The 27771-nt window shown below is 41.1% G+C and overlaps 1 protein-coding gene across 1 annotated transcript in view; it reads right to left on the minus strand.

Annotated features, from left to right (window-relative positions):
• The window catches only part of ERICH6 (glutamate rich 6), a 310411-nt gene that overhangs the window by 136569 nt on the left and 146071 nt on the right, over positions 1–27771 (minus strand). Inside the window, exons 7-8 of the mRNA XM_053711724.1 lie at positions 25572–25774; positions 9123–9208 (exon numbers count right to left, since the gene is read on the minus strand). Coding sequence (XP_053567699.1) covers positions 9123–9208; positions 25572–25774 — 289 coding nt within the window. The remainder of the gene's footprint in view (positions 1–9122; positions 9209–25571; positions 25775–27771) is intronic.

The following is a 27771-nucleotide window of genomic DNA, read 5'->3' on the forward strand; positions in this document are numbered from 1 at the left end:
TTTTTTGAGGACGTACCCTGCACGTCCTCGGTCATTAAGGGGTTAAGATCTTTAGATCCAGAATTGGTCTGAATGTTCCCTCTTTCTTGGGAACCACAAACAGATTTGAGTAAAAACCCTGTTCCTCTTTTGGAACTGGATGGATCACTCCCATAACTAGGAGGTCTCTTACACAGTGTAAGAGTGCCTCTCTCTTTATCTGGTTTGCAGATAATTGTCAAAGGTGAAATCTCCCTATGGGGGGAGAAGCTTTGAAGTCCAGAAGATACCCCTGGGATATAATTTCCAACGCCCAGGGATCCTGAACATCTCTTGCCCACGCCTGGGCAAAGAGAGAAAGTCTGGCCCCACTAGATACGTTACCGGACAGGGGGCCGTTCCTTCATGCTGTCTTAGAGGCAGCAGCAGGTTTTTTAGCCTGCTTACCTTAGTTCCAGGTCTGGTTTGGCCTTCAGACCGCTTTGGACTGAGCAACAGTTCCCTCTTGTCTTGCATTAGAGGAGGTTGATGCTGCACTTGCCTTGAAGTTTCGAAAGGCACGAAAGTTAGACTGTTTGGCCCTGGATTTGGACCTGTCCTGAGGAAGGGCATGACCTTTACCCCCAGTAATATCAGCAATAATCTCCTTCAAACCAGGCCCGAATAAGGTCTGCCCCTTGAAGGGAATGTTAAGCAGCTTAGATTTTGAAGTCACGTCAGCTGACCATGATTTAAGCCATAGCGCTCTGCGCGCCTGTATAGCAAAACCAGAATTCTTAGCCGTTAGTTTAGTTAAATGAACAATGGCATCAGAGACAAAAGAATTCTCTAGCTTAAGTGCCCTAAGTTTGCCAAGTATGTCATCCTATGGAGTCGCTACCTGTAAGGCCTCTTCCAGAGACTCAAACCAGAACGCCGCAGCAGCAATGACAGGGGCAATGCATGCAAGGGGCTGTAGGATAAAACCTTGTTGACAAAATATTTTCTTAAGGTAACCTTCTAATTTTTTTATCCATTGGATCTGAAAAAGCACAACTGTCCTCGACAGGGATAGTAGTACGCTTTGCTAAAGTAGAAACGGCTTCCTCCACCTTAGGGACTGTCTGCCATAAATCCCGTGTGGTGGCGTCAATCGGAAACATTTTTCTAAAAATAGGAGGGGGAGAGAACGGTACACCTGGTCTATCCCATTCCTTATTAATAATTTCTGTAAACCTTTTAGGTATTGGAAAAACATCAGTACACACCGGCACTGCATAGTATTTATCCAGTCTACACAATTTCTCTGGTACTGCAATTGTGTCACAGTCATTCAGAGCAGCTAAAACCTCTTTAAGTAATACACGGAGGTGTTCAAGCTTAAATTTAAATGTAGAAATATCAGAATCAGGGATTCTCCCTGAATCAGAAACATCACCCACAGACTGAAGTTCTCCTTCTTCAGCTTCAGCATATTGTGAGGCAGTATCAGACATGGTTCTTAAAGCGTCAGTATGCTCTGTATTTAGTCTAACCCCAGAGTTATCTCGCTTTCTTCTAAATTCAGGTAGTCTGGCTAATACCGCTGACAGTGTATTATCCATGACTGCCGCCATGTCTTGTAAAGTAAACGCTATGGGTGCCCTTGATGTACTTGGCGCCATTTCAGCGTGAGTCCCTTGAGCGGGAGTCAAAGAATCTGACACGTGGGGAGAGTTAGTCGGCATAACTTCCCCCTTGTCAGATTCCTCTGGTGATAAATTTTTTAAAGACATAATATGATCTTTATTACTTAGAGTGAAGTCAGTACAATTGGTACACATTCTAAGAGGGGGTTCCACCATGGCCTTTAAACATAATGAACAAGGAGTTTCCTCTATGTCAGACATGTTTATACAGACTAGCAATGAGACTAGCAAGCTTGGAAAACACTTTAATTCAAGTTAACAAGCAATATAAAAAAAACGGTACTGTGCCTTTAAGGGAAACAAATTTTGTCAAAATTTGAAAAACAATGAAAAAAGGCAGTTACACAAACGAAATTTTTACAGTGTATGTAATAGGCTAACAGAGCATTGCACCCACTTGCAAATGGATGATTAACCCCTTAGTTCAAAAAACGGATAAAAAAAACGACAGACGTTTTTTAACAGTCCCAGCAAAGTGCCACAGCTTTACTGTGGCTCCTACCTTCCCCAATAAACGATTTTAGGCTCTTTAGAGATGTCCTGTAGCATTCAGGGGACTCCTGAGGGAAACTGGATGTCTCAGTCCAGTCCATAGGCCCCTCCCACTCATATTACAACAGTGGAAAGCATCAGGAAACTGTTTCTAGGCAAAAATACAGCCAGCCATGTGGAAAAAATTAGGCCCCAATAAGTTTTATCACCAAGCATATATAAAAAACAATTAAACATGCCAGCAAACGTTTTATATAGCATATCTATAAGGGTATTACCCCTGAGAGTAAGCATGATACCAGTCGTTATTAAATAACTGTATTCAGGCTTAACTTACATTTATCAGGATTCAGCAGCATTTTCTAGCATTTCCAATCCTAGAAAAAATCATAACTGCACATACCTGATAGCAGCATAAACTGCACGCCATTCTCCCTCTGAAGTTACCTCACTCCTCAGACATGTGTGAGAACAGCAATGGATCATAGTTACAACCTGCTAAGATCATAGAAAAACTCAGGCAAATTCTTCTTCTATCTTTGCCTGAGAAAAAATAGCACAACTCCGGTACTATTTAAAATAACAAACTTTTGATTGAAGTTAATAAACTAACTATTTTTCACCACTCTCCTCTTACTACCTCCATGCGCGTTGAGAGTTGCAAGAGAATGACTGGATATGGTAGTGAGGGGAGGAGCTATATAGCAGCTTTGCTGTGGGTCCTCTTGCAACTTCCTGTTGGGAGTGAGAATATCCCATAAGTAATGGATGATCCGTGGACTGGATACACCTTACTAGAGAAAAGGCATGAGGGAGACTCCCAAAATGTATGGAGGAAGGTGCTCTGGTCTGATGAGACTAACATTGAATTTTTCAGCCATCAAAGAAAAAGCTATGTCTGGCGCAAACCCAACACATCAAATCACCCAAAGAACACCATCCCCACAGTGAAACATGGTGGTGGCAGCATCATGCCGTGGGGATATTTTTCAGCAGTCGGGACTGGGAAACTGGTCTGAGTTGAGGGAAAGATGGATGGTGCTAAATACAGGGATATTCTTGAGCAAAACCTGTACCACTCTGTGCATAATTTACGGCTAGGATGGAGGTTCACCTTCCAGCAGGACAATGACCCCAAACAAAAGGATGCCTGATGAAACAGCTAGGTTTAAGCTGAGAAACGCGTTGCAATTTGTTGCATTTATTATTTTAAATCACTTTTGGGTAATGTACATACCCAATGGTTTTTAATATTGTTTTTAAATAAAAATTATGCTTAACAACATGGAAGCCTGAGCTTTATTGGGCCTATCCCGGGCACACCTAGGCCACTACATCCTCTGGAGGATCAGTTTGCTGGGAAACTGTTAAGGTCTCAGCCTGCGCCATTTAGCACATTTGGTGCTGCTCAACTTGTGAGTATATTTTCACTATTTGTCGATAATATAGTTGAATTCGTATGCAGTATTACACTAGGAGGCGCCTTCTTTTGTGATCTTCTTTCACAGATAATTTGGATTTGCTGTTTTTAAAGGAGAAGAGCTGCCGTGATTATAATCATCCATCCACTGGTATAATACCAAAACATCAGCCCAGAAGACTCCGTCTGGGACTGTGATCTTTTGTCCATAGGAACACACAGCAAAGACTCAGATAAGACTTTATCCTTTGTTGTACACTTATGGAGTATTGTGCATATTGTCATATCAATTGATGTTTATTACCATATTTTATTATACACTTTTGTTAAGTATGACTGCAGAATTAATTTTGGTAATTGAATGTTTATTAAGGGAATCTATTATATGGTTGATACTTACTCTATTCTTATTTTTGTCCTGTTGAGTGCCCCCTAGAGTTGGACACGATTGTGATACCAACAGCCTTTTAATAACCCCAAACACACTGCTAAAGCAACACTTGAGTGGTTTAAGGGGAAACATATAAAAGTGTTGGAATGGCCTAGTCAAAGCCCAGACCTCAATCCAATAGAAAATCTGTGGTCAGACTTAAAGATTGCTGTTCACAAGCACAAACCATCCAACATGAAGGAGCTGGAGCAGTTTTGCAAGGAGGAATGGGCAAAAATCCCAGTGGTAAGATGTGGCAAGCTCATAGGCCTAGATTTGGAGTTTGGCGGTAGCCGTGAAAACCAGCGTTAGAGGCTCCTAACGCTGGTTTTAGGCTACCTCCGGTATTTGGAGTCACTCATAAAAGGGTCTAACGCTCACTTTTCAGCCGCGACTTTTCCATACCGCAGATCCCCTTACGTCATTTGCGTATCCTATCTTTTCAATGGGATTTTTCTAACTACGGTATTTAGAGTCGTGTCTGAAGTGAGCGTTAGAATTCTAACGACAAAACTCCAGCCGCAGAAAAAAGTCAGTGGTTAAGAGCTTTCTGGGCTAACGCCGGTTCATAAAGCTCTTAACTACTGTACTCTAAAGTACACTAACACCCATAAACTACCTATGTACCCCTAAACCGAGGCCCCCCCACATCGCCGCCACTCGATTACATTTTTTTAACCCCTAATCTGCCGACCGCCACCTACGTTATCCTTATGTACCCCTAATCTGCTGCCCCTAACACCACCGACCCCTATATTATATTTATTAACCCCTAATCTGCCCCCCTCAACGTCGCCTCCACCTGCCTACACTTATTAACCCCTAATCTGCCGAGCGGACCGCACCGCTATCATAATAAAGTTATTAACCCCTAATCCGCCTCACTAACCCTATAATAAATAGTATTAACCCCTAATCTGCCCTCCCTAACATCGCCGACACCTAACTTCAATTATTAACCCCTAATCTGCCGACCGGAGCTCACCGCTATTCTAATAAATGTATTAACCCCTAAAGCTAAGTCTAACCCTAACACTAACACCCCCCTAACTTAAATATAATTTAAATCTAACGAAATTAATTAACTCTTATTAAATAAATTATTCCTATTTAAAGCTAAATACTTACCTGTAAACTAAATCCTAATATCGCTACAATATAAATTATAATTATATTATAGCTATTTTAGGATTAATATTTATTTTACAGGTAACTTTGTATTTATTTTAACCAGGTACAATAGCTATTAAATAGTTAAGAACTATTTAATAGCTAAAATAGTTAAAATAATTACAAAATTACCTGTAAAATAAATCCTAACCCAAGTTACAATTAAACCTAACACTATACTATCATTAAATTAATTAAATAAAATACCTACAATTACCTACAATTAAACCTAACACTACACTATCAATACATTAATTAAATGCAATACCTACAAATAACTACAATGAAATAAACTAACTAAAGTACAAAAAATAAAAAAGAACTAAGTTACAAAAAATAAAAAAATAATTACAAACATAAGAAAAATATTACAACAATTTTAAACTAATTACACCTACTCTAAGCCCCCTAATAAAATAACAAAGACCCCCAAAATAAAAAATGCCCTACCCTATTCTAAATTACTAAAGTTAAAAGCTCTTTTACCTTACCAGCCCTGAACAGGGCCCTTTGCGGGGCATGCCCCAAGAAGTTCAGCTCTTTGCCTGTAAAAAAAAAACATACAATACCCCCCCCAACATTACAACCCACCACCCACATACCCCTAATCTAACCCAAACCCCCCTTAAATAAACCTAACACTAAGCCCCTGAAGATCATCCTACCTTGTCTTCACCTCACCGGGTATCACCGATCGGCTCCTGGCTCCAAAATCTTCATCCAACCCAAGCGGGGGCTGGCGATCCATCATCCAGTGGCTGAAGAGGTCCAGAAGAGGCTCCAAAGTCTTCATCCTATCCGGGAAGAAGAGTAGATCCGGACCGGCAACCATCATCTTCCAAGCGGCATCTTCTATCTTCATCCGATGAGGACCGGCTCCATCCTGAAGACCTCCACCGCGGACCCATCTTCATCCGGCGACGTCCAACTGAAGAATGACGGTTCCTTTAAGGGACGTCATCCAAGATGGCGTCCCTCGAATTCCGATTGGCTGATAGGATTCTATCAGCCAATCGGAATTAAGGTAGGAATATTCTGATTGGCTGATGGAATCAGCCAATCAGAATCAAGTTCAATCCGATTGGCTGATCCAATCAGCCAATCAGATTGAGCTCACATTCTATTGGCTGTTCCGATCAGCCAATAGAATGCGAGCTCAATCTGATTGGCTAATTGGATCAGCCAATCGGATTGATCTTGATTCTGATTGGCTGATTCCATCAGCGAATCAGAATATTCCTACCTTAATTCCGATTGGCTGATAGAATCCTATCAGCCAATCGGAATTCGAGGGACGCCATCTTGGATGACGTCCCTTAAAGGAACCGTCATTCTTCAGTTGGACGTCGCCGGATGAAGATGGGTCCGCGGTGGAGGTCTTCAGGATGGAGCCGGTCCTCATCCGATGAAGATAGAAGATGCCACTTGGAAGATGATGGTTGCCGGTGCGGATCTACTCTTCTTCCCGGATAGGATGAAGACGTTGGAGCCTCTTCTGGACCTCTTCAGCCACCGGATGATGGATCGCCAGCCCCCGCTTGGGTTGGATGAAGATTTTGGAGCCAGGACCGATCGGTGATACCCGGTGAGGTGAAGACAAGGTAGGATGATCTTCAGGGGCTTAGTGTTAGGTTTATTTAAGGGGGGTTTGGGTTAGATTAGTGGTATGTGGGTGGTGGGTTGTAATGTTGGGGGGGGTATTGTATGTGTTTTTTTTTTACAGGCAAAAGAGCTGAACTTCTTGGGGCATGCCCCGCAAAGGGCCCTGTTTAGGGCTGGTAAGGTAAAAGAGCTTTGAACTTTAGTAATTTAGAATAGGGTAGGGCATTTTTTATTTTGGGGGGCTTTGTTATTTTATTAGGGGGCTTAGAGTAGGTGTAATTAGTTTAAAATTGTTGTAATATTTTTCTTATGTTTGTAATTATTTTTTTATTTTTTGTAACAGTTCTTTTTTATTTTTTGTACTTTAGTTAGTTTATTTCATTGTAGTTATTTGTAGGTATTGTATTTAATTAAGGTATTGATAGTGTAGTGTTAGGTTTAATTGTAGTTAATTGTAGGTATTTTATTTAATTAATTTAATGATAGTATAGTGTTAGGTTTAATTGTAACTTAGGTTAGGATTTATTTTACAGGTAATTTTGTAATTATTTTAACTATTTTAGCTATTAAATAGTTCTTAACTATTTAATAGCTATTGTACCTGGTTAAAATAAATACAAAGTTACCTGTAAAATAAATATGAATCCTAAAATAGCTATAATATAATTATAATTTATATTGTAGCTATATTAGGATTTATTTTACAGGTAAGCATTTAGCTTTAAATAGGAATAATTTATTTAATAAGAGTTAATTAATTTCGTTAGATTTAAATTATATTTAAGTTAGGGTTAGACTTAGCTTTAGGGGTTAATACATTTATTAGAATAGGGGTGAGCTCCGGTCGGCAGATTAGGGGTTAATAATTGAGGTTAGGTGTCGGCGATGTTAGGGAGGGCAGATTAGGGGTTAATACTATTTATTATAGGGTTAGTGAGGCGGATTAGGGGTTAATAACTTTATTATGATAGCGGTGCGGTCCGCTCGGCAGATTAGGGGTTAATAAGTGTAGGCAGGTGGAGGCGACGTTGTGGGGGGCAGATTAGGGGTTAATAAATATAATATAGGGGTCGGCGGTGTTAGGGGCAGCAGATTAGGGGTACATAAGGATAATGTAAGTAGCGGCGGTTTACGGAGCGGCAGATTAGGGGTTAAAAATAATATGCAGGGGTCAGCGATAGCGGGGACGGCAGATTAGGGGTTAATAAGTGTAAGGCTAGGGGTGTTTAGACTGGGGGTACATGTTAGGGTGTTAGGTGCAGACGTAGGAAGTGTTTTCCCATAGCAAACAATGGGGCTGCGTTAGGAGCTGAACGCGGCTTTTTTGCAGGTGTTAGGTTTTATTTCAGCTCAAACAGCCCCATTGTTTCCTATGGGGGAATCGTGCACGAGCACGTTTTTGAGGCTGGCCGCGTCCGTAAGCAACTCTGGTATTGAGAGTTGAAGCTGCGTTAAATATGCTCTATGCTCCTTTTTTGGAGCCTAACGCAGCCTTTATGTGGACTCTCAATACCAGAGTTATTTTTATGGTGCGGCCAGAAAAAAGCCGCCGTTAGCTACGCGGGTCGTTACCGACAAAACTCTAAATCTAGCCGATAGAGACTTATCCAAAGCGACTTGGAGGTGTGATTGCCGCAAAAGGTGGCTCTAGAAAGTATTGACTTTAGGGGGGTGAATAGTTATGCACATTGACTTTTTCTGTTATTTTGTCCTATTTGTTGTTTGCTTCACAATTAAAAAAAAAAACAACAACAAAAAAACATCTTTAAAGTTCTGTAAATTAAATGATGCAAATCCTCAAACAATCCATGTTAATTCCAGGTTGTGAGGCAACAAAACACGAAAAATGCCAAGGGGGGTGAATACTTTTGCAAGGCATTGTATGTCACCTGGCTATGATGTACTTCAAAATTGTGTAACAGCAGAGGATCTGTTTTGGTTTATCGACAACCAAACAGGAGGAGGCTAAGGGACTGGTCCCTGCAACACCTGTGGCAGGCTTGTGTCTAACTCCTTACTAGGAGTGATTATGTCACTACCCAATACTCCCATCTACCTTCTGTCCCAAGTAGCAGCTCTCTGAGAGGGAAAATGGGCCTCAAATCGGACCCCTCTCAACCAAGACTCTGGAGAACCCCAATTGTTCACCTTCCTTCTGTAAAGGCAAATATAAGACTGGAATACCTGAGAGGTGGGAGGGATTAGGTGCTGTTAGAGCTTTTGGAAATCTTTAACTTAATTGAATCCCAGGAGTATTGGCTCGTGGACTCTCACCACCTTATGAAAGAAAACAGTTTATGATCATTCACAACAAATCTATAGAATCAAATATTTCAATAAAAATGAATAGTGTAAAGGATACAATATTTGAGTAGTTCCATCTGGAAACACCATGAGAAATGTTTTTCCATTTTTGTAGTACTTTTCTGTAAATTGTGCTGGCATCATCTTTACATAAAAAATAGTATTAGCATAATTAAAAACAGCACAGATATCTTCCACTGACAAAACAGAATTACAATTTAGCAAAAAAACACAATTTATGCTTACCTGATAATTTTATTTCTCTTGTGGTGTATACAGTCCACGGATCATCCATTACTTGTGGGATATTCTCATTCCCAACAGGAAGTTGCAAGAGGACCCACAGCAAAGCTGTTATATAGCTCCTCCCCTTCCTACCATATCCAGTCATTCGACCGAAAACAAGCAGAGAAAGGAGAAACCATAGGGTGCAGTGGTGACTGTAGCTTAAATTTAAAAATACCTGCCTTAAAATGACAGGGCGGGCCGTGGACTGGATACACCACAAGAGAAATAAATTTATCAGGTAAGCATAAATTGTGTTTTCTCTTGTAAGGTGTATCCAGTCCATGGATCATCCATTACTTGTGGGATACTGTAAAGATCATATTTATGTATAACCTTTAAACTAATTTCCTCTAAACCAGGTAATCATATCAGAGAAAAGAAATATATAAGTTTTTGTATCACTAGGTAAAGCAAACAAGGTTTGCAGATTCCCTTAGTGAAATTTAGTTTTAGCCTCAATTAGAGTTCACGTTATACAAACAGAGACATATAACAAAACCCAGGGAGGCTTATTAAGTTTTAAGGTAAACACAGTAAATTGCAAAGTTGTAAGTATGTGAATTTAAATGACCTAACTAAATACTGGCTACTTGTGAAAGAAATATCAGGCATATGCGTAACAAAGATAGTGTGTTAAAATGTTAGAAGTATTGGTACAATCAGACCTGATACCGGTAGTTGTTTGGGAGAGGAGCCGGAGAGCTGCAGCGATGAGTCAGCGTGCACGCTGTGAGATTCTGAGGCAGGGAGAGGAGCTGCGGGCTGCAGCTGATGACGCGTCAGGTGATACGTCAGTGTAATGTTCAGGATGAGCACGGAGCGCTCCAGCAGTAGATTTACTTCCACAGCGGTGGAACAAAGTTGCTTCACAGGTATAGGTATCTCCTAACACAGCAAATAGGTAGGTTATCCGGAGACAAAATATAAAGGCAGGATGCTTGAGCAGCTTGTAAGGTAGTGGCAAACTCAATTAACCAGCAAAGGTAGCTGGCAAACAGCATGTTTATATAAGCCTAAACAGGAAGAGGGAGGATCCAATATCTGTCACAGGAGTTAACCCTTACAGAGCCCCCCACTTAAAGAACCACAGCGAGGTTCAGGGCCTAGGCCTATCAGGATTACGTCGGTGGAATAAGGACACCAACCTAGGAGCAGATAAATTGGAGGCAGGTTCCCATGTGTCATCCTGATGACCATAACCTTTCCAATGTACCAGGTAATAGAGTACCCCATGCCTATAACGAGAGTCCAAAATGCTGTGAACTTCATACTGTTCGTCCGGATCCACAGTATCAGCCGGAAACGGTGAAGCTGAATCAATAGGAGGGATATGGCAGGGTTTAATCAAAGAAACGTGGAAAGTTGGATGGATCTTGAATGAGGTAGGGATTCCTATACGTGAGAGTTCATCTTTAATTTCTTCAGAAAGTCCCAATCTGAACTGAGTTTTTAGTGAGACTTCATTCCATTCTGAGTCTCTGGCATAGATTTTAAATTGAGTAATGTAAGTTTCTACTTGATTCTTTTTTTGCTTGAGAGAGCGTAAGGCATTTTCTGCCGATATCTGCCTGTAAGGATCATCGTATAAAGCAGACATTTGGGTAAAGAAGGCGGTAAGTGAACCCAGAACAGAATCCTGAGACTCATAAAAAGTATCAGCCCAAGCCCTTGGCTCTCCTCTGAGGTAGGAGATTACCGTAAGAACTCTAGATCTTTCAGATGGATAGGTTCTGGGCTTCATTTCAAACATCAACATACAAGAATTTTTAAATTCCCTAAATTGGGAACGATCTCCAGAAAATTTTTCTGGGGGTGAGACTAAAGGCTCAGGGTGAGTTTCTGCAGTTGGAGGTTTAGGGGCTAGAACTTCCCTTAAACAGGCTTTCAGGACCTGATTTTCAACCTGCAGCTCATGAAATGAATTAGACAAAGAGTCCATCCTGTCATTGAGTGCTTGTATTCTGTTACACATTGTTTCCTGGTCCATAATTGTTATTTATGAGGAAAAATCTATAGGAACAAAATAAAGTTTTTTAAACTCTAATTCCTAACTTTTTGTGGCTGGTTAATTCTGTAAAGATCATTTTTATGTATAACCTTTAAACTAATTTCCTCTAAACCAGGTAATCATATCAGAGAAAAGAAATATCTAAGTTTTTGTATCACTAGGTAAAGCAAACAAGGTTTGCAGATTCCCTTAGTGAAATTTAGTTTTAGCCTCAATTAGAGTTCACGTTATACAAACAGAGACATATAACAAAACCCAGGGAGGCTTATTAAGTTTTAAGGTAAACACAGTAAATTGCAAAGTTGTAAGTATGTGAATTTAAATGACCTAACTAAATACTGGCTACTTGTGAAAGAAATATCAGGCATATGCGTAACAAAGATAGTGTGTTAAAATGTTAGAAGTATTGGTACAATCAGACCTGATACCGGTAGTTGTTTGGGAGAGGAGCCGGAGAGCTGCAGCAATGAGTCAGCGTGCACGCTGTGAGATTCTGAGGCAGGGAGAGGAGCTGCGGACTGCAGCTGATGACGCGTCAGGTGATACGTCAGTGTAATGTTCAGGATGAGCACGGAGCGCTCCGGCATTAGATTTACTTCCACAGCGGTGGAACAAAGTTGCTTCACAGGTGTAGGTATCTCCTAACACAGCAAATAGGTAGGTTATCCGGAGACAAAATATAAAGGCAGGATGCTTGAGCAGCTTGTAAGGTAGTAGCAAACTCAATTAACCAGCAAAGGTAGCTGGCAAACAGCATGTTTATATAAGCCTAAACAGGAAGAGGGAGGATCCAATAACTGTCACAGGAGTTAACCCTTACAGATACCAATACCAAAGCTAAAGTACACGGATGAAGGGAGGGACAAGGCAGGCACTTAAACGGAAGGTACCACTGCCTGTAAAACCTTTCTCCCACAAATAGCCTCCGAAGAAGCAAAAGTATCAAATTTTAGAATTTTGAAAAGGTATGAATCGAAGACCAAGTCGCCGCCTTGCAAATCTGTTCATCAGAAGCCTCATCTTTAAAGGCCCATGTCGAAGCCACAGCTCTAGTAGAATGAGCTGTAATCCTTTCAGGAGGCTGCTGGCCAGCAGTTTCAAAAGCTAAGCGTATTATACTCCTTAGCCAAAAAGAGGGAGAAGTTGCCGAAGCCTTTTGGCCTCTCCTCTGTCCAGAGTAGACAACAAACAAAGAAGATGTTTGACGAAAATCTTTAGTAGCTTGTAAGTAAAATTTTAAAGCACGAACCACGTCCAGATAATGTAATAGACGTTCCTTCTTCAAAGAAGGATTAGGACACAAGGATGGAACAACAATCTCTTGATTGATATTCTTGTTAGAGACCACCTTAGGTAAAAACCCAGGTTTGGTATGCAGGACTACCTTATCAGAATGAAAAATCAGATAAGGAGAATCACATTGTAAGGCAGATAACTCGGAGACTCTACGAGCCGAGGAAATAGCTACCAAAAAAAAAAGGACTTTCCAAGATAAAAGTTTGATATCTATGGAATGAAGAGGTTCAAACGGAACTCCTTGAAGAACCTTAAGAACCAAATTTAAGCTCAATGGTGGAGCAACAGGTTTAAACACAGGCTTGATTCTGACTAAAGCCTGACAAAATGCCTGAACGTCTGGAACATCTGCCAGACGCTTGTGTAAAAGAATAGACAGAGCAGAAATCTGTCCCTTTAAGGAACTAGCTGACAAACCTTTTTCCAAGCCTTCTTGGAGAAAAGATAATATCCTAAGAATCCTGACCTTACTCCATGAGTAACCCTTGGATTCACACCAATAAAGATATTTACGCCATATTTTATGGTAAATTTTCCTGGTGACAGGCTTTCGTGCCTGTATTAAGGTTTCAATGACTGACTCGGAGAAGCCACGCTTTGATAAAATCAAGCGTTCAATCTCCGTGCAGTCAGTCTCAGAGAATTAGATTTGGATGGTGGAAAGGACCCTGAAGTAGAAGGTCCTGTCTCAGAAGCAGAGTCCATGGTGGAAAGGATGACATGTCCACTAGATCTGCATACCAGGTCCTGCGTGGCCACGCAGGCGCTATTAAAATCACTGATGCTCTCTCCTGCTTGATCTTGGCAATCAGTCGAGGGAGCAGAGGAAACGGTGGAAACACATAAGCCAGGTTGAAAGACCAGGGCGCTGCCAGAGCATCTATCAGCGTCGCCCTGGGGTCCCTGGACCTGGATCCGTAACAAGGAAGCTTGGCGTTCTGTCGAGACGCTATGAGATCCAGTTCTGGTTTGCCCCAGCGATGAATCACTTGTGCAAACACCTCCGGATGGAGTTCCCACTCCCCCGGATGAAAAATCCGCCTCCCAGTTCTCTACACCTGGGATATGGATAGCTGATAGGTGGCAGTAGTGAATCTCCGCCCAGCGAATTATCTTTGAGAATTCTAACATCGCTTGGGAACTTCTTGTTCCCCCTTGATGGTTGATGTAAGCCACAGTCGTGATGTTGTCCGACTGAAATCTGATGTACCTCAGAGTTGCTAACTGAGGCCAAGCCTGAAGAGCATTGAATATCGCTCTTAGTTCCAGAATATTTATTGGAAGGAGAGACTCCTCCTGAGTCCACGATCCCTGAGCCTTCAGGGAGTTCCAGACTGCACCCCAACCTAGAAGGCTGGCATCTGTTGTTACAATTGTCCAGTCTGGCCTGCGAAAGGTCATACCTTTGGACAGATGGACCCGAGATAGCCACCAGAGCAGAGAATCCCTGGTCTCTTGGTCCAGATTCAGTTGAGGGGACAAATCTGTGTAATCCCCATTCCACTGACTGAGCATGCATAGTTGCAGTGGTCTGAGATGTAAGCGTGCAAACGGTACTATGTCCATTGCCGCTACCATTAAGCCGATAACTTCCATACACTGAGCCACCGAAGGGCGCGGAATGGAATGAAGAACCCGGCAGGAATTTAGAAGCTTTGATAACCTGGACTCCGTCAGGTAAATTTTCATTTCTACAGAATCTATCAGAGTCCCTAGAAAGGAAACTCTTGTGAGTGGGGATAGAGAACTCTTTTCCTCGTTCACTTTCCACCCATGCAACCTCAGAAATGCCAGTACTACGTCCGTATGAGACTTGGCAATTTGGAAGTTTGACGCCTGTACCAGGATGTCATCTAAATAAGGGGCTACTGCTATGCCCCGCGGCCTTAGGACCGCCAGAAGGGACCTTAGAACCTTCGTGAAGATTCTTAGGGCTGTAGCAAACCCAAAGGGAAGAGCTACAAACTGGTAATGCCTGTCTAGAAAGACAAACCTGAGAAACCGATGATGATCTTTGTGTATCGGAATGTGAAGGTAAGCATCCTTTAGATCCACTGTAATCATATATTGACCCTCCCGGATCATAGACAGGATGGTACAGATAGTTTCCATCTTGAATGATGGAACCCTGAGGAATTTGTTTAAGATCTTTAGATCCAAAATTGGTCTGAATGTTTCCTCTTTTTTGGGAACCACAAACAGATTTGAGTAAAAACCCTGTCCTTCTTCCTCTTTTAGAACTGGATGGATCACTCCCATAACTAGGAGGTCTCGTACGCAGTGTAAGAATGCCTCTCTCTTTATCTGGTTTGCAGATAATTGTGAAAGGTGAAATCTCCCTATGGGGGGAGAAGCTTTGAAGTCCAGAAGATATCCCTGGGATATAATTTCCAACGCCCAGGGATCCTGAACATCTCTTGCCCACGCCTGGGCGAAAAGTGAAGTCTGCCCCCCACTAGCCTTCATGCTGTCTTAGAGGCAGCAGCAGGTTTTTTAACCTTTGTTCCAGGTCTGGTTTGACCTCCAGACCGCCTTGGATTGAGCAACAGTTCCCTCTTGTCTTGCATTAGAGGAGGTTGATGCTGCACTTGCCTTGAAGTTTCGAAAGGCACGAAAATTAGACTATTTGGCCCTGGATTTGGACCTGTCCTGATGAAGGGCATGACCTTTTCCTCCAGTGATATCAGCAATAATCTCCTTCAAACCAGGCCCGAATAAGGTCTGTCCCTTGAAGGGAATGTTAAGCAGCTTAGATTTGGAAGTCACGTCAGCTGACCATGATTTAAGCCATAGCGCTCTGCGCGCCTGTATAGCAAAACCATAATTCTTAGCCGTTAGTTTAGTCAAATGAACAATGGCATCAGAAACAAAAGAATTGGCTAGCTTAAGTGCCCTAAGTTTGCCAAGTATGTCATCCAATAGAGTCGCTACCTGTAAGGCCTCTTCCAGAGACTCAAACCAGAATGCCACAGCAGCAGTGACAGGGGCAATGCATGCAAGGGGCTGTAGGATAAAACCTTGTTGACAAAATATTTTCTTAAGGTAACCTTCTAATTTTTTATCCATTGGAGCACAACTGTCCTCGACAGGGATAGTAGTACGCTTTGCTAAAGTAGAAACTGCTCCCTCCACCTTAGGGACTGTCTGCCATAAGTCCCGTGTGGTGGCATCTATAGGAAACATTTTTTTAAAAATAGGAGGGGAAGAGAACGGCACATCTGGTCTATCCCATTCCTTAGTAATAATTTCTGTAAACCTTTTAGGTATTGGAAAAACATCAGTACACACCGGAACTGCATAGTATTTATCCAGTCTACACAATTTCCCTGGCACTGCAATAGTGTCACAGTCATTCAGAGCAGCTAAAACCTCTTTAAGTAATACACGGAGGTGTTCAAGCTTAAATTTAAGTGTAGAAAAATCACCCACAGACTGAAGTTCTCCTCAGCTTCAGCATATTGTGAGGCAGTATCAGACATGGTTCTTAAAGCGTCAGTATGCTCTGCATTTCGTCTAACCCCAGAGCTATCTCGCTTAACTCTAAGTTCGGGTAGTCTGGTTAATACCGCTGACAGTGTATTATCCATGACTGCCGCCATGTCTTTGTACAGTAAAACGCTATAGGTGCCCTTTATGTACTTGGCGCCATTTCAGCGTGAGTCCCTTGTGCGGGAGTCAAAGGGTCTGACACGTGGGGAGAGATAGTCGGCATAACTTCCCCCTCGTCAGATTCCTCTGGTGATAAAATTTAAAGACAAAATATGATCTTTATTGCTTAAAGAGAAATCAGTACATTTGGTACACATTCTAAGAGGGGGATCCACCATGGCTTTTAAACATAATGAACAAGGAGTATTCCCTATGTCAGATGTGTTTATACAGACTAAAAATGAGACTAGCAAGCTTGGAAAACACTTTAATTCAAGTTAACAAGCAAATATAAAAAACTGTACTGTGCCTTTAAGAGAAACACATTTTGTCAAAATTTGAAAAACAGTGAAAAAAGGCAGTTACACAAACGAAATTTTAACAGTGTATGTAATAGGCTAACAGAGCATTGCACCCACTTGCAAATGGATGATTAACCCCTTAGTTAAAAAAAACGGATAAAAAAACGACATAGACGTTTTTTAACAGTCCCAGCAAACTGCCACAACTCTACAGTGGCTCCTACCTTCCCCAATAAATGTTTTTAGGCTCTTTAGAGATGTCCTGTAGCATTCAGGGAACTTCTGAGGAAAACTGGATTTCTCAGTCTGTAATTTTAACTGCGCAAAAAAGCGCTAAAATAGGCCCCTCCCACTCATATTACAACAGTGGAAGGCCTCAGGAAAACTGTTTCTAAGTAAAAATAAAGCCAGCCATGTGGAAAAAATTAGGCCCCAATAAGTTATCACCAAGCATATATAAAAAACGATTAAACATGCCAGCAAACGTTTTATATAGCATATCTATAAGGGTATTACCCCTGATAGTAAGCATGATACCAGTCGTTATTAAAGCACTGTATTCAGGCTTAACTTAACACTTATCAGGAATCAGCAGCATTTTCTAGCATTTCCAATCCTAGAAAAAATTATAACTGCACATACCTGATAGCAGAATAAACTGCACGCCATTCTCCCTCTGAAGTTACCTTACTCCTCAGACATGTGTGAGAACAGCAATGGATCTTAGTTACAACCTGCTAAGATCATAGAAAACTCAGGCAGATTCTTCTTCTATCTCTGACTGAGAAAAAATAGTACAACTCCGGTACTATTTAAAATAACAAACTTTTGATTGAAGAAAATAAACTAACTATTTTTCACCACTCTCCTCTTACTACATCCATGCGCGTTGAGAGTTGCAAGAGAATGACTGGGTATGATAGGAAGGGGAGGAGCTATATAACAGCTTTGCTGTGGGTCCTCTTGCAACTTCCTGTTGGGAATGAGAATATCCCACAAGTAATGGATGATCCGTGGACTGGATACACCTTACAAGAGAAATACATTTTATATGCAATATGATTAAAATGGACAAATTAAGTAAATAATCAAACAACTGAATTCTATTTTTTACATAGGACAAATCGTGGTCAGACTACGAGGATCTGTTTATGCATAGTGAGCTCCAAATGTTGAAATGTCTTTCTACTAAATTCAGACAAATTTACAATTTGATGTGGCTGCTGACGAGATTTTGAGGTAAAAACATAATTTATGCTTACCTGATAAATTTATTTCTCTTGTAGTGTATCCAGTCCACGGATCATCCATTACTTATGGAATATATTCTCCTTCCCAACAGGAAGTTGCAAGAGTCCACCCACAGCAAAGCTGCTATATAGCTCCTCCCCTAACTGCCATATTCAGTCATTCGACCGAAAACATGCAGAGAAAGGAAAAACCATAGGGTGCAGTGGTGACTGTAGTTCAAATGAAAAAATTACCTGCCTTAAAGTGACAGGGCGGGCCGTGGACAGGATACACTACAAGAGAAATAAATTTATCAGGTAAGCATAATTTATGTTTTCTCTTGTTAAGTGTATCCAGTCCACGGATCATCCATTACTTATGGAATACCAATCCCAAAGCTAAAGTACACGGATGATGGGAGGGACAAGGCAGGTACTTAAACGGAAGTTACCACTGCCTGTAAAAAAAAAAAAAACCCTTTCTCCCAAAAATAGCCTCCGAAGAAGCAAGGTATCAAATTTGTTAAATTTGAAAAAGTATGAAGCGCAGACCAAGACTCCGTCTTGTAAATCTGTTCAACAGAAGCCACATTTAAAAAGGCCCAAGTGAAAACCACAGCTCTAGTAGAATGAGCCGCAATCCCTTCAGGAGGCTGCTGTCCAGCAGTCTCATAAGCTAAATGAATTATGCTTTTTAACCAAAAAGACAGAGAGGCTGCTGAAGTCTTTTGACCTCTCCTCTGTCCAGAATAGACAACAAACAAGGTGAACGTTTGATGAAAACTGTAGTAGCTTGTAAGTAAAACTTTAAAGCACAAACCACGTCCAATATTGTGTAGTAGACGTTCCTTCTCTGAGGAAGGATTAGGATACAAGCATGGAACAACTATCTCTTGAGTGATGTTCTTGTTAGATACCACCTTAGGAAAAAACCCAGGTTGGTACGCAGGACTACCTTATCCGTACGAAGGACCAGATAAGGAGAATCACATTGTAACACAGATAACTTGGAGATTCTACGAGTCGAGGAAATAGCTACCCAAAAGGAACTTTCCAAGATAAAGATTGATATCTATGGAACAAAAAAGGTTCAAACGGAACTTCTTGAAGAGCCTTAAGAACCAGGTTTAAGCTCCATAGTGGAGCAACAGTTTTAAATACAGGCTTGGATCTAACCAAAGCCTGACCAAATGCCTGAACGTCTAGAATACCTGCCAGACGCTGGTGCAAAAAAATAGACAGAGTAAAAATCTGTCCCTTTTAAGGAATTAGCTGACAACCCTTTTCTCAAAAACATCTTGGAGAAAAGATAATATCCTGGGAATCCAGGCTTACTCCATGAGTAACCCTTGGATTCATAACAATCAGATATTTACACCATATCTATGTTCAATTTTCCTAGGACAGGCTTTCATGTCTGTATTAAGTATCAATGACTGACTCGGAGAAGCCATGCTTTGATAACATCAAGCGTTCAGTCTCCAGGCAGTCCATCTCAGATTGATTCTATTTAGATGGTTGAAAGGACCCTGAGGTAGAGGGACCTGTCACAGAAGCAGAGGATGACATGTCCACCAGATCTGCATACCAGGTCCTGCGTGGCTACGCAGGCGCTGTCAAAAACACCAAAGCCCTCTCCTGCTTGGTCTTCACCTCCGAAGGAAATCCCACTCCCCCGGAAGAAAAGTCTGACGACTTAGAAAATCCACCTCCCAGTTCTCAACACCTGGGATATGGATAGCTGATAGACAAGAGTGAGTCTCTGTCCAGTGAATTATTGTAAGACTTCTAACATCACTAGGGAACTTCTGTTCCCCCTTGATGGCTGACTGAGTATGATGTACCTCAGAGTTGCTAACTGAGGCCAAGTCTGAAGAGCATGGAATATCACTCCCAGAATATTTATTAGAAGGAGGGTCTCCTCCTAAGTCCACTATCCCTGAGCCTTCAGGGAGTTCCAGACTGCATCCCAACCTAAAAGGCTGGCATCCATTGTAACAATTGGTCCCATCTGACCTGCGGAAAATCATACCCTTCGACAGATGGACCCGACATAGTCCACCAGAGAAGAGAATCTCTGGTCTCTTGGTCCAGGTTCAACAGGGGGACAAATCTGTGTAATCCCCCGTTCCTCTGACTGAGCATGCATATTTCGAGGCGGTCTGAAATGTAGACGTGCAGAACGGTAACTATGTCCCTTGCCGCTACCTATTAATCGATGTTCATTCATGTACTGAGCCACCGAAGGGGCGCGGAATGGGATGAAAAACACGGCAGAAATTTAGAAACTTTGACAACCTGGACTAACGTCAGGTAATTTTCATTTCTACAGAATCTATCAGAGTCTCTAGGAGGGAAACCCTTGAGATTGGGGATAGAGAACTCTTTCCTTGTTCACCCTTTCCACCCATGTGGATCTCAGAAATGCCAGTACTATACGTCCGTATAGACTTGGCAATTTGGATGTTTTGACGCCTGTATCAGGATGTCGTCTAACTAAGGGGCCACTTCTATGCCCCGCGGCCTAAGGACCGCCAAAGCGTCCCCAGAACCTCCATAAAGATTCTTGGGGCTGTAGATATCCCAAAGGAAAGAGCTACAAACTGGTAATGCCTGTCTAGAAAGGCAAACCTGAAAAACGAAGGTGATCTTTATGCATCACAATGTGAGGATAAGCATCCTTCAAATCCATTGTAGTCCTCTATTGACTCTCCTGGATCATAGTTAAGATGGTACAAATATTTTCCATCTTAAATGACGGAATTCTGAGGAATTTGTTTAAGATCTTTAAATCCAAAATAGGTCTGAAGGTTCCCTCACCTTGGGAACCACAAACAGATTTGAGTAAAAACTCTGTCCCTGTTCCTCTCTTGGAACTGGATGGATCTCGTACACAATGTAAGAATGCCTCCTTTTTTATCTGGTTTGCAGATAATTGTGAAAGGCGAAATCTCCCCTTTTTTGGGGGGGGGGGGAAATCTTTGAAATCCAGAAAATATCTCTGGGATATAAATTCCAATGCCTAGGGATCCTGGGCATCTCTTGCCCACACCCGGGCGAAGAATGAAAGTCTGCCCCCTATAGGATCCGTTACCGGATAGGGGTCCGTTCCTTCATGCTGCCTTAGAGGCAGCAGCAGGCTCCTTGGCCTGCTTATCTTTGTTCCAGGTCCAATTGTCTCCAGACCGCCTTGGACTGAGCAAAAATGCCCTCTTGTTTTGCCTTAGAGGAAGTGGATGCCGAATAGGGTCTGCCCTTGAAGGGAAGTTAAGTAGCTTATTTATTAAAGTCACGACAGCTGACCATGATATAAGCCATAGCGCTCTGCGCACCAGTATAGTAAAAAACAGAATTCTTAGCCGTTAGTCTAGTCAAATGAACAAAGGCATCAGAAAACAAAGGAATTGGCTAGCATAAGCTTGTCAAATATATTCATCCAATGGAGTCGCTAACTGTAAAGCCTCATCAAGAGACTCAACCCAGAACGCAGCAGCAGCAGTGATAGAAGCAATGTATGCAAGGGGCTGCAGGATAAAACCCTGTTGAATAAACATTTTTTATCCATTGGATCTAAAAAGCACAACTGTCCTCGCCAGAGGTAGTAGTACGCTTAGCTAGAGTAGAAACTCTTCTCTCCACCTTAGGAACTGTCTGCCAGAAGTCCCGTGTGGTGATAACTATTAGAAAACATTCTTCTAAAAAATAGGAGGGGAAGAGAAAGGCACACCTGGTCTATCCCATTCCTTATTAAAAAAATTTTTTTTTAGTAAACCTCTTTAGGGTATTGGAAAAACATCAGTACACAACCGGCACTGCATATTATTTATCCAGTCTACACAATTTCTCTGGCCCTGCGATTGTACACATTCATTCAGAGCAGCCAAAGCCTCCCTGAGCAACAAGTGGAGGTTCTCAAGCATAAATTTTAAATGTAGAAATATCAGAATCAGGTTAAATCATCTTCCCTGAGTCAAAAAAATCACCCACAGACTAAGCATATTGTGAGTTAGTATCATACATGGTTCTTAAAGCGTCTGTATGCTCTGTATCTACCCCCAGAACTATCTGCTTTCCTTTAATTTCAGGTAGTCTGACTAATACTGCTGCCAGAGTATTATACACCACCTTTGCCATGTCTTGTAAAATAAACGCTATGGACGCCCTTGATGTACTTGGCGCCATTTGAGCGTGAGTCCCTGAAGCGGGAGTCGAAGGGTCTGACATGTGGGGAGAGTTAATCGGCATAACTTTCCCCTCGACAGAATCCCCTGGTAAAATAAACGCTATGGGTGCCCTTGATGTACTTGGCGCCATTTGAGCGTGAGTCCCTAAAGCGGGAGTCAAAAGGTCTGCACACGTGGGAGAGTTAGTCGGCATAACTACCCCCACGACAGAATCCTCTGGTGATAATGTTTTTAAAGACAAAAAATTATCTTTATTGTTTAACATGAAATCAGTACATCTGGTACACATTCTAAGATGGGGGTTCCACCATGGCTTTAAAACATAATGAACCACAGAGCTTCCTCTATGTCAGACATGTTAGAACAGACTAATAATGAGACTAATAAGCTTGGAAAACACTTTAAATCAAGTTAACAAGCAAATATATAAAACGTTACTGTGCCTTTAAGAGAAACAAATTTGTCAAAATTTGAAAAACAGTGAAAAAAGGCAGTAAAACAAACGAAATTTTTACAGTACATGTAATAAGGTAACAGAGCATTGCACCCACTTGCAAATGGATGATTAACCCCTTAATGCAAAAAAACAGATCAAAAAAACGACATAGACGTTTTAAAAACAGACACAAACAAAACTGCCACAGCAGAGCTGTGGATTACCTTCCTATAAACGATTTTGGAAGTCTTTTTAGCCCTTTAGAAATATCCTGTAGTATTCATGGGACTGCTGAGGGAATCTGGATAATTCATTTTGTAATTTTAACTGCGCAAAAAAGCGCTAAGATTAGGCCCCTCCCCACTCATATTACAACAGTGGGAAGCTGCAGTTAACTGTTTCTATGCAAAATTTAAGCCAGCCATGTGGAAAAAAACTTAGGCCCCAATAAGTTTTTATCACCAAACATATGTTAAAAACGATTAAACATGCCAGCAAACGTTTTAAAAACACATTTTTACAAGAGTATGTATATCTATTAATAAGCCTGATACCAGTCGCTTTTACTGCATTTAAGGCTATACCAACATTACAGTGTTATCACCAATGTACGTTAAAAAACGATTAAAACATGCCAGCAAAACGTTTTAAAACACATTTTTATAAGAGTATGTATCTCTATTAATAAGCCTGATACCAGTCGCTATCGCTGCATTTAAGGCTTTACTTACATTACTTCGGTATCAGCAGTATTTTCTTAGTCAATTCCATTCCTAGAAAAATATTTTACTGCACATACCTTATTTGCAGGAAACCCTGCACGCCATTCCCCCTCTGAAGTACCCTCACTCCTCAGAATGTGTGAGAACAGCAAATGGATCTCAGTTACGTCTGCTAAGATCATAGAAAAACGCAGGCAGATTCTTCTTCCAAATACTGCCTGAGAAAAACAGCACACTCCGGTGCCATTTAAAAATAACAAACTTTTGATTGAAGAATAAACTAAGTATAAATCACCACAGACTCTCACGACCTCCTATCTATGTTTGAGGCTTGCCAAGAGAATGACTGAATATGGCAGTTAGGGGAGGAGCTATATAGCAGCTTTGCTGTGGGTGGACTCTTGCAACTTCCTGTTGGGAAGGAGAATATATTCCATAAGTAATGGATGATCCGTGGACTGGATACACTTAACAAGAGAAATATATTTTTTACATAGATATGTTAAAGTGATATTTTTTTAGCCAGCTTTTTACAGATGAAGCGTATTAGAAAGGATAAAGTATGAAGCAATGTTAATACTTCCCTTCAGGTGCTCGCTGCCAGCCCTGGTTCTCCCAAACTGTGTATAGAAGCAGAAAGTGTTAAAAGTGGTGGCGCTGTGTCACCTTCAAGGAACCAAGCTGGGTTTTGAGACTATACATTTATTTGTGAATATTGCTAGGCTATAACCATTTGTTCCAGTGTTTTAAATGTATGCGCTTGTGATGATTTTAATAAAAGGCTTATTTTAACTGCAATCTCGTGAGTATAACCAGTTTGTGCGCCTACCACATTGTCTGAATTCTGCTACACTATTGTGAACTCTTTTATTTTGTAGATAAAAGCAACAAGGTTGACTCAGAGGACGTGGGCAGCTTGGTTCCCTGGAGGTGACACAGCGCTGACACTTTCAACACTTTCAGATTTTTACAGATGTGATGCATCACTTTCAAGTGCATCAACATTTGGGTAACATGTCCCTTTAAGTTATAATAAACATATTAATCCTGTGCTGTTCACACAGGAAGCTAGCTTCCTGTCATTCAGTATAGTAAACACAGATTTCCTGGAAATGACAAAGGCTTTTTGATAGATAAAAGCATTGCATGATTTAAGATGTGTATTTAGGCATCAATATGTAATAGTAGATATTGAAATAACACCCTTGAAAAATAAATTACAGATATCATCCTCCTAGCACCACAATAATATTTTCCTGATTTAATAATGACTCTATTATGATAATACTTAGCTTTTATGATGCCGAAGGTCCATGTGGCCTTCCCTAGTTTTATTCTGTACTTTCGCTTCCTGTTTTATCACTTCACACCCCCCCCCCATTTATCTGCTGCTTAGGCCTGTGTTAAATGGTCAAGCATTGCAGCTCCCGGTCAGAACACGGCCAGTGATAGGCCATTTATATGACTACTGCTCCTGTTTGGTGGTTTCATGCTTACATGTTGCATTGCTTGTGCAATTGCAGAAACAAAAATTATTAAAGGGACATTCAACACTGCCCACAACATTAATCTATGTTTCAAAACTAAATAAAACGATCAAGCTGCAAGGTGCCCCCTTTCTCTTACTTACCGCCTTCACTGTTGAATCGTCATTGTTATCTTCCAAATTGGTGTCCTAATATGTCTTCCTAACTCCCCCCACCGTGACGTCTTCGCCTTCTTTCTCAAACTAGCAGCCAATGAGAGCCCATTCCCCGGACTGAAATCCAAGCGCGTTCACGGCCGTTAGCGCATGCGCAATATACTAGGAACACTAAAAGCGGAACCAAAATAATCGAAGTTGTTTCCGTTACGCTGATATTACTTACAGCACTCTATTACGTTGTGTTAGGTAATAACACTATCCGCATCAACAAATTAGTTTGCCGGAACGGAAACAACTTGGGTTATTATGGTTCCGCTTTTAATGTTCCTATTGTATCGCGCATGCGCTAATGCCCGTGAACGCGCTGGGATTGAAGTAGGAGAAATGAGATAGAAGTGCCGGCTAGTTTGAAGAAGACGAGCTGTACGTCACAGTGGGGGGAGTTAAGCAGCCATATTAGGAGACACATTTTGAAGTTATCAATGAGGATTGAACAGTGAAGGCAGTAAGTAAGAGAAAGGGGGAACGTTGAAGCTTGCTCTTTATACTTAGTTTAGAAACATAGGTTATTGTTGTGGGCAGTGTTGAATGTCCCTTTAATCCAAGAAATTAGACCATATATGTTTTGCTTAAAAATAAAAAACATGTACAAGGTATGTTACATTTCCAGGTGAGAGTTCACTGCCCTATATGGTGTCCCTAACCAATACAAAGATGGTCAATGCATAAATAAAGCCCTGCAGTATTACCTTTTCTTCATGTATTGTGAAGTCATAGCAAGTCAACTCGGGGTCCATCGTGTTTACATCTGATGTCCATTCTGCAGATTTAGGGCCAAAATATCCATTTGTAACAGAATCAGGGGCTGCAGAATCAGGGACAATAGTCCAGTTGTCCCCAACTGGAGGAGCATTGGAAAGCTGGTAAGAAAGGGTTTTCATTGGTTTCCCATCTATTGTAAAAAGAACAGGAAGTAAAAATGTTCCTTAAACATGGATTTGTACATGCTGCATTAAAACTATATTAAGCACTTTAAAGTGCAAACATACAGTTGTATGCAAGAGTTTAGGCACCCCTGACAATTTCCATGATTTTCATTTATAAATAATTGGGTGCTTGGATCAGCAATTTCATTTTGATCTATCAAATAACTGAAGGACACAGTAATATTTCAGTAGTGAAATGAGGTTTATTGGATTAACAGAAAATGTGCAATATGCATCAAAATGAAATTAGACAAGTGCATAAATTTGGGCACCCCTGTCATTTTGTTGATTTGAATACCAGTAACTACCTAGCACTGATTAATTGGAACACACAATTGGTTTGGTGAGCCCATTAAGCCTTAAACTTCATAGACAGGTGCATCCAAACATGAGAAAAGGTATTTAAGGTGGCCAATTGCAAGTTGTTGTTCTCTTTGACTCTCCTCTGAAGAGTGGCAACATGGGGGTCTCAAAACAACTCTCAAATGACCTGAAAACAAAGATTGTTCAACATTATGGTTTAGGGGAAGGCTACAAAAAGCTATTGCAGAGATTTAAGCTGTCAGTGTCCACTGTGAGGAACATATTGAGGAAATGGAAGACCACAGGCACAGTTCTTGTTAAGGCCAGAAGTAAAATATCGGAGAGACAAAGGATGGTGAGAACGGTCAAAAACAGCCTGCAGACCACCTCCAAAGACCTACATCATCTTGCTGCAGATGGTGTCACTGTGCATTGTTCAACAATTCAGCGTATGGGAGAATGATGCAGAAGAAGATTTTTCTGCACACATGCCACAAACAGAGTTGCTTAAGGTATGCAAACACACATTTGGACAAGCCAGCTTCATTTTGGAAGAAGGTGCTGTGGACTGATGAAACAAAGTATGAGTTATTTGGTTATAACAAGGGGCATTATGCATGGCGGCAAAAGAACACAGCGTTCCAAGACAAACACTTGCTAGCCACAGTAAAATTTGGTGGATGTTCCATCAAGCTGTAGGGCTGTGTGGCCAGTGCCGGTACTGGGAATCTTGTTAAAGTTGAGGGTTACATGGATTTCACTCAATATCAGAAGATACTTGAGAATAATGTTGAGGAATCAGTCACAAAGTTGAAGTTACGCCAGAGATGGATATTTCAACAAGACAACGACCCAAAACACTGTTTAAAATCTACTCTGGCATTTATGCAGAGGAACAAGTACAATGTTCTGGAATGGCCATCCCAGTCCCCAGACCTGAATATCATTGAAAATCTGTGGGTTGATTTGAAGCGGGCTGTCCATGCTCGGCAACCATCAAACCTAACTGAATTGGAAATGTTTTTGCAAGGGAGTCCAAAAATACCTTCATCCAGAATCAGACACTCATTACAGGCTAAAAGGAAGTGTCTAGAGGCTGTTATTTCTGCTAAAGGAGGCTCTACTAAATATTGATGCAATATTTCTGTTGGGGTGCCCAAATTTATGCACCTGTCTAATTTCATTTGATGCATATTGCACATTTTCTGTTAATCCAATAAACCAAATTTTACTACTGAAATATTACAGTGTCCTTCAGTTATTTGATAGCTCAAAATGAAAATGCTGAATCAAACACCCAATTTATATAAATAAAAATCATGGAAATTGTCAGGGGTGCCTAAACTTTTGCATACGACTGTAGGTATACATTTAAAGGTTAAAATATATGTGTAAGGATAAAATTAGATTATATTTCTTAGTTATAACCTTAAAGGGATAGTAAAGTCCACATTTAATTTTCATGATTCACAATGGATATGTCATTTTAAACAACTTTCTAATTTACTTTTATCATCAAATTTGCTTTGTTCTTTTGTTATTCTAAGTTAAAGGCTAAACCTAGGTAGGCTCATATGCTAATTTATAAGCCCTTAAAGGCCGCCTCTCATCTAAATGTATTTGACAGTTTTTCTCAGCTAGAGGGTGTTAGTTGATTTGT

Source organism: Bombina bombina, chromosome 4, assembly GCF_027579735.1.
Source record: "Bombina bombina isolate aBomBom1 chromosome 4, aBomBom1.pri, whole genome shotgun sequence".
Lineage (NCBI taxonomy): Eukaryota > Metazoa > Chordata > Amphibia > Anura > Bombinatoridae > Bombina > Bombina bombina.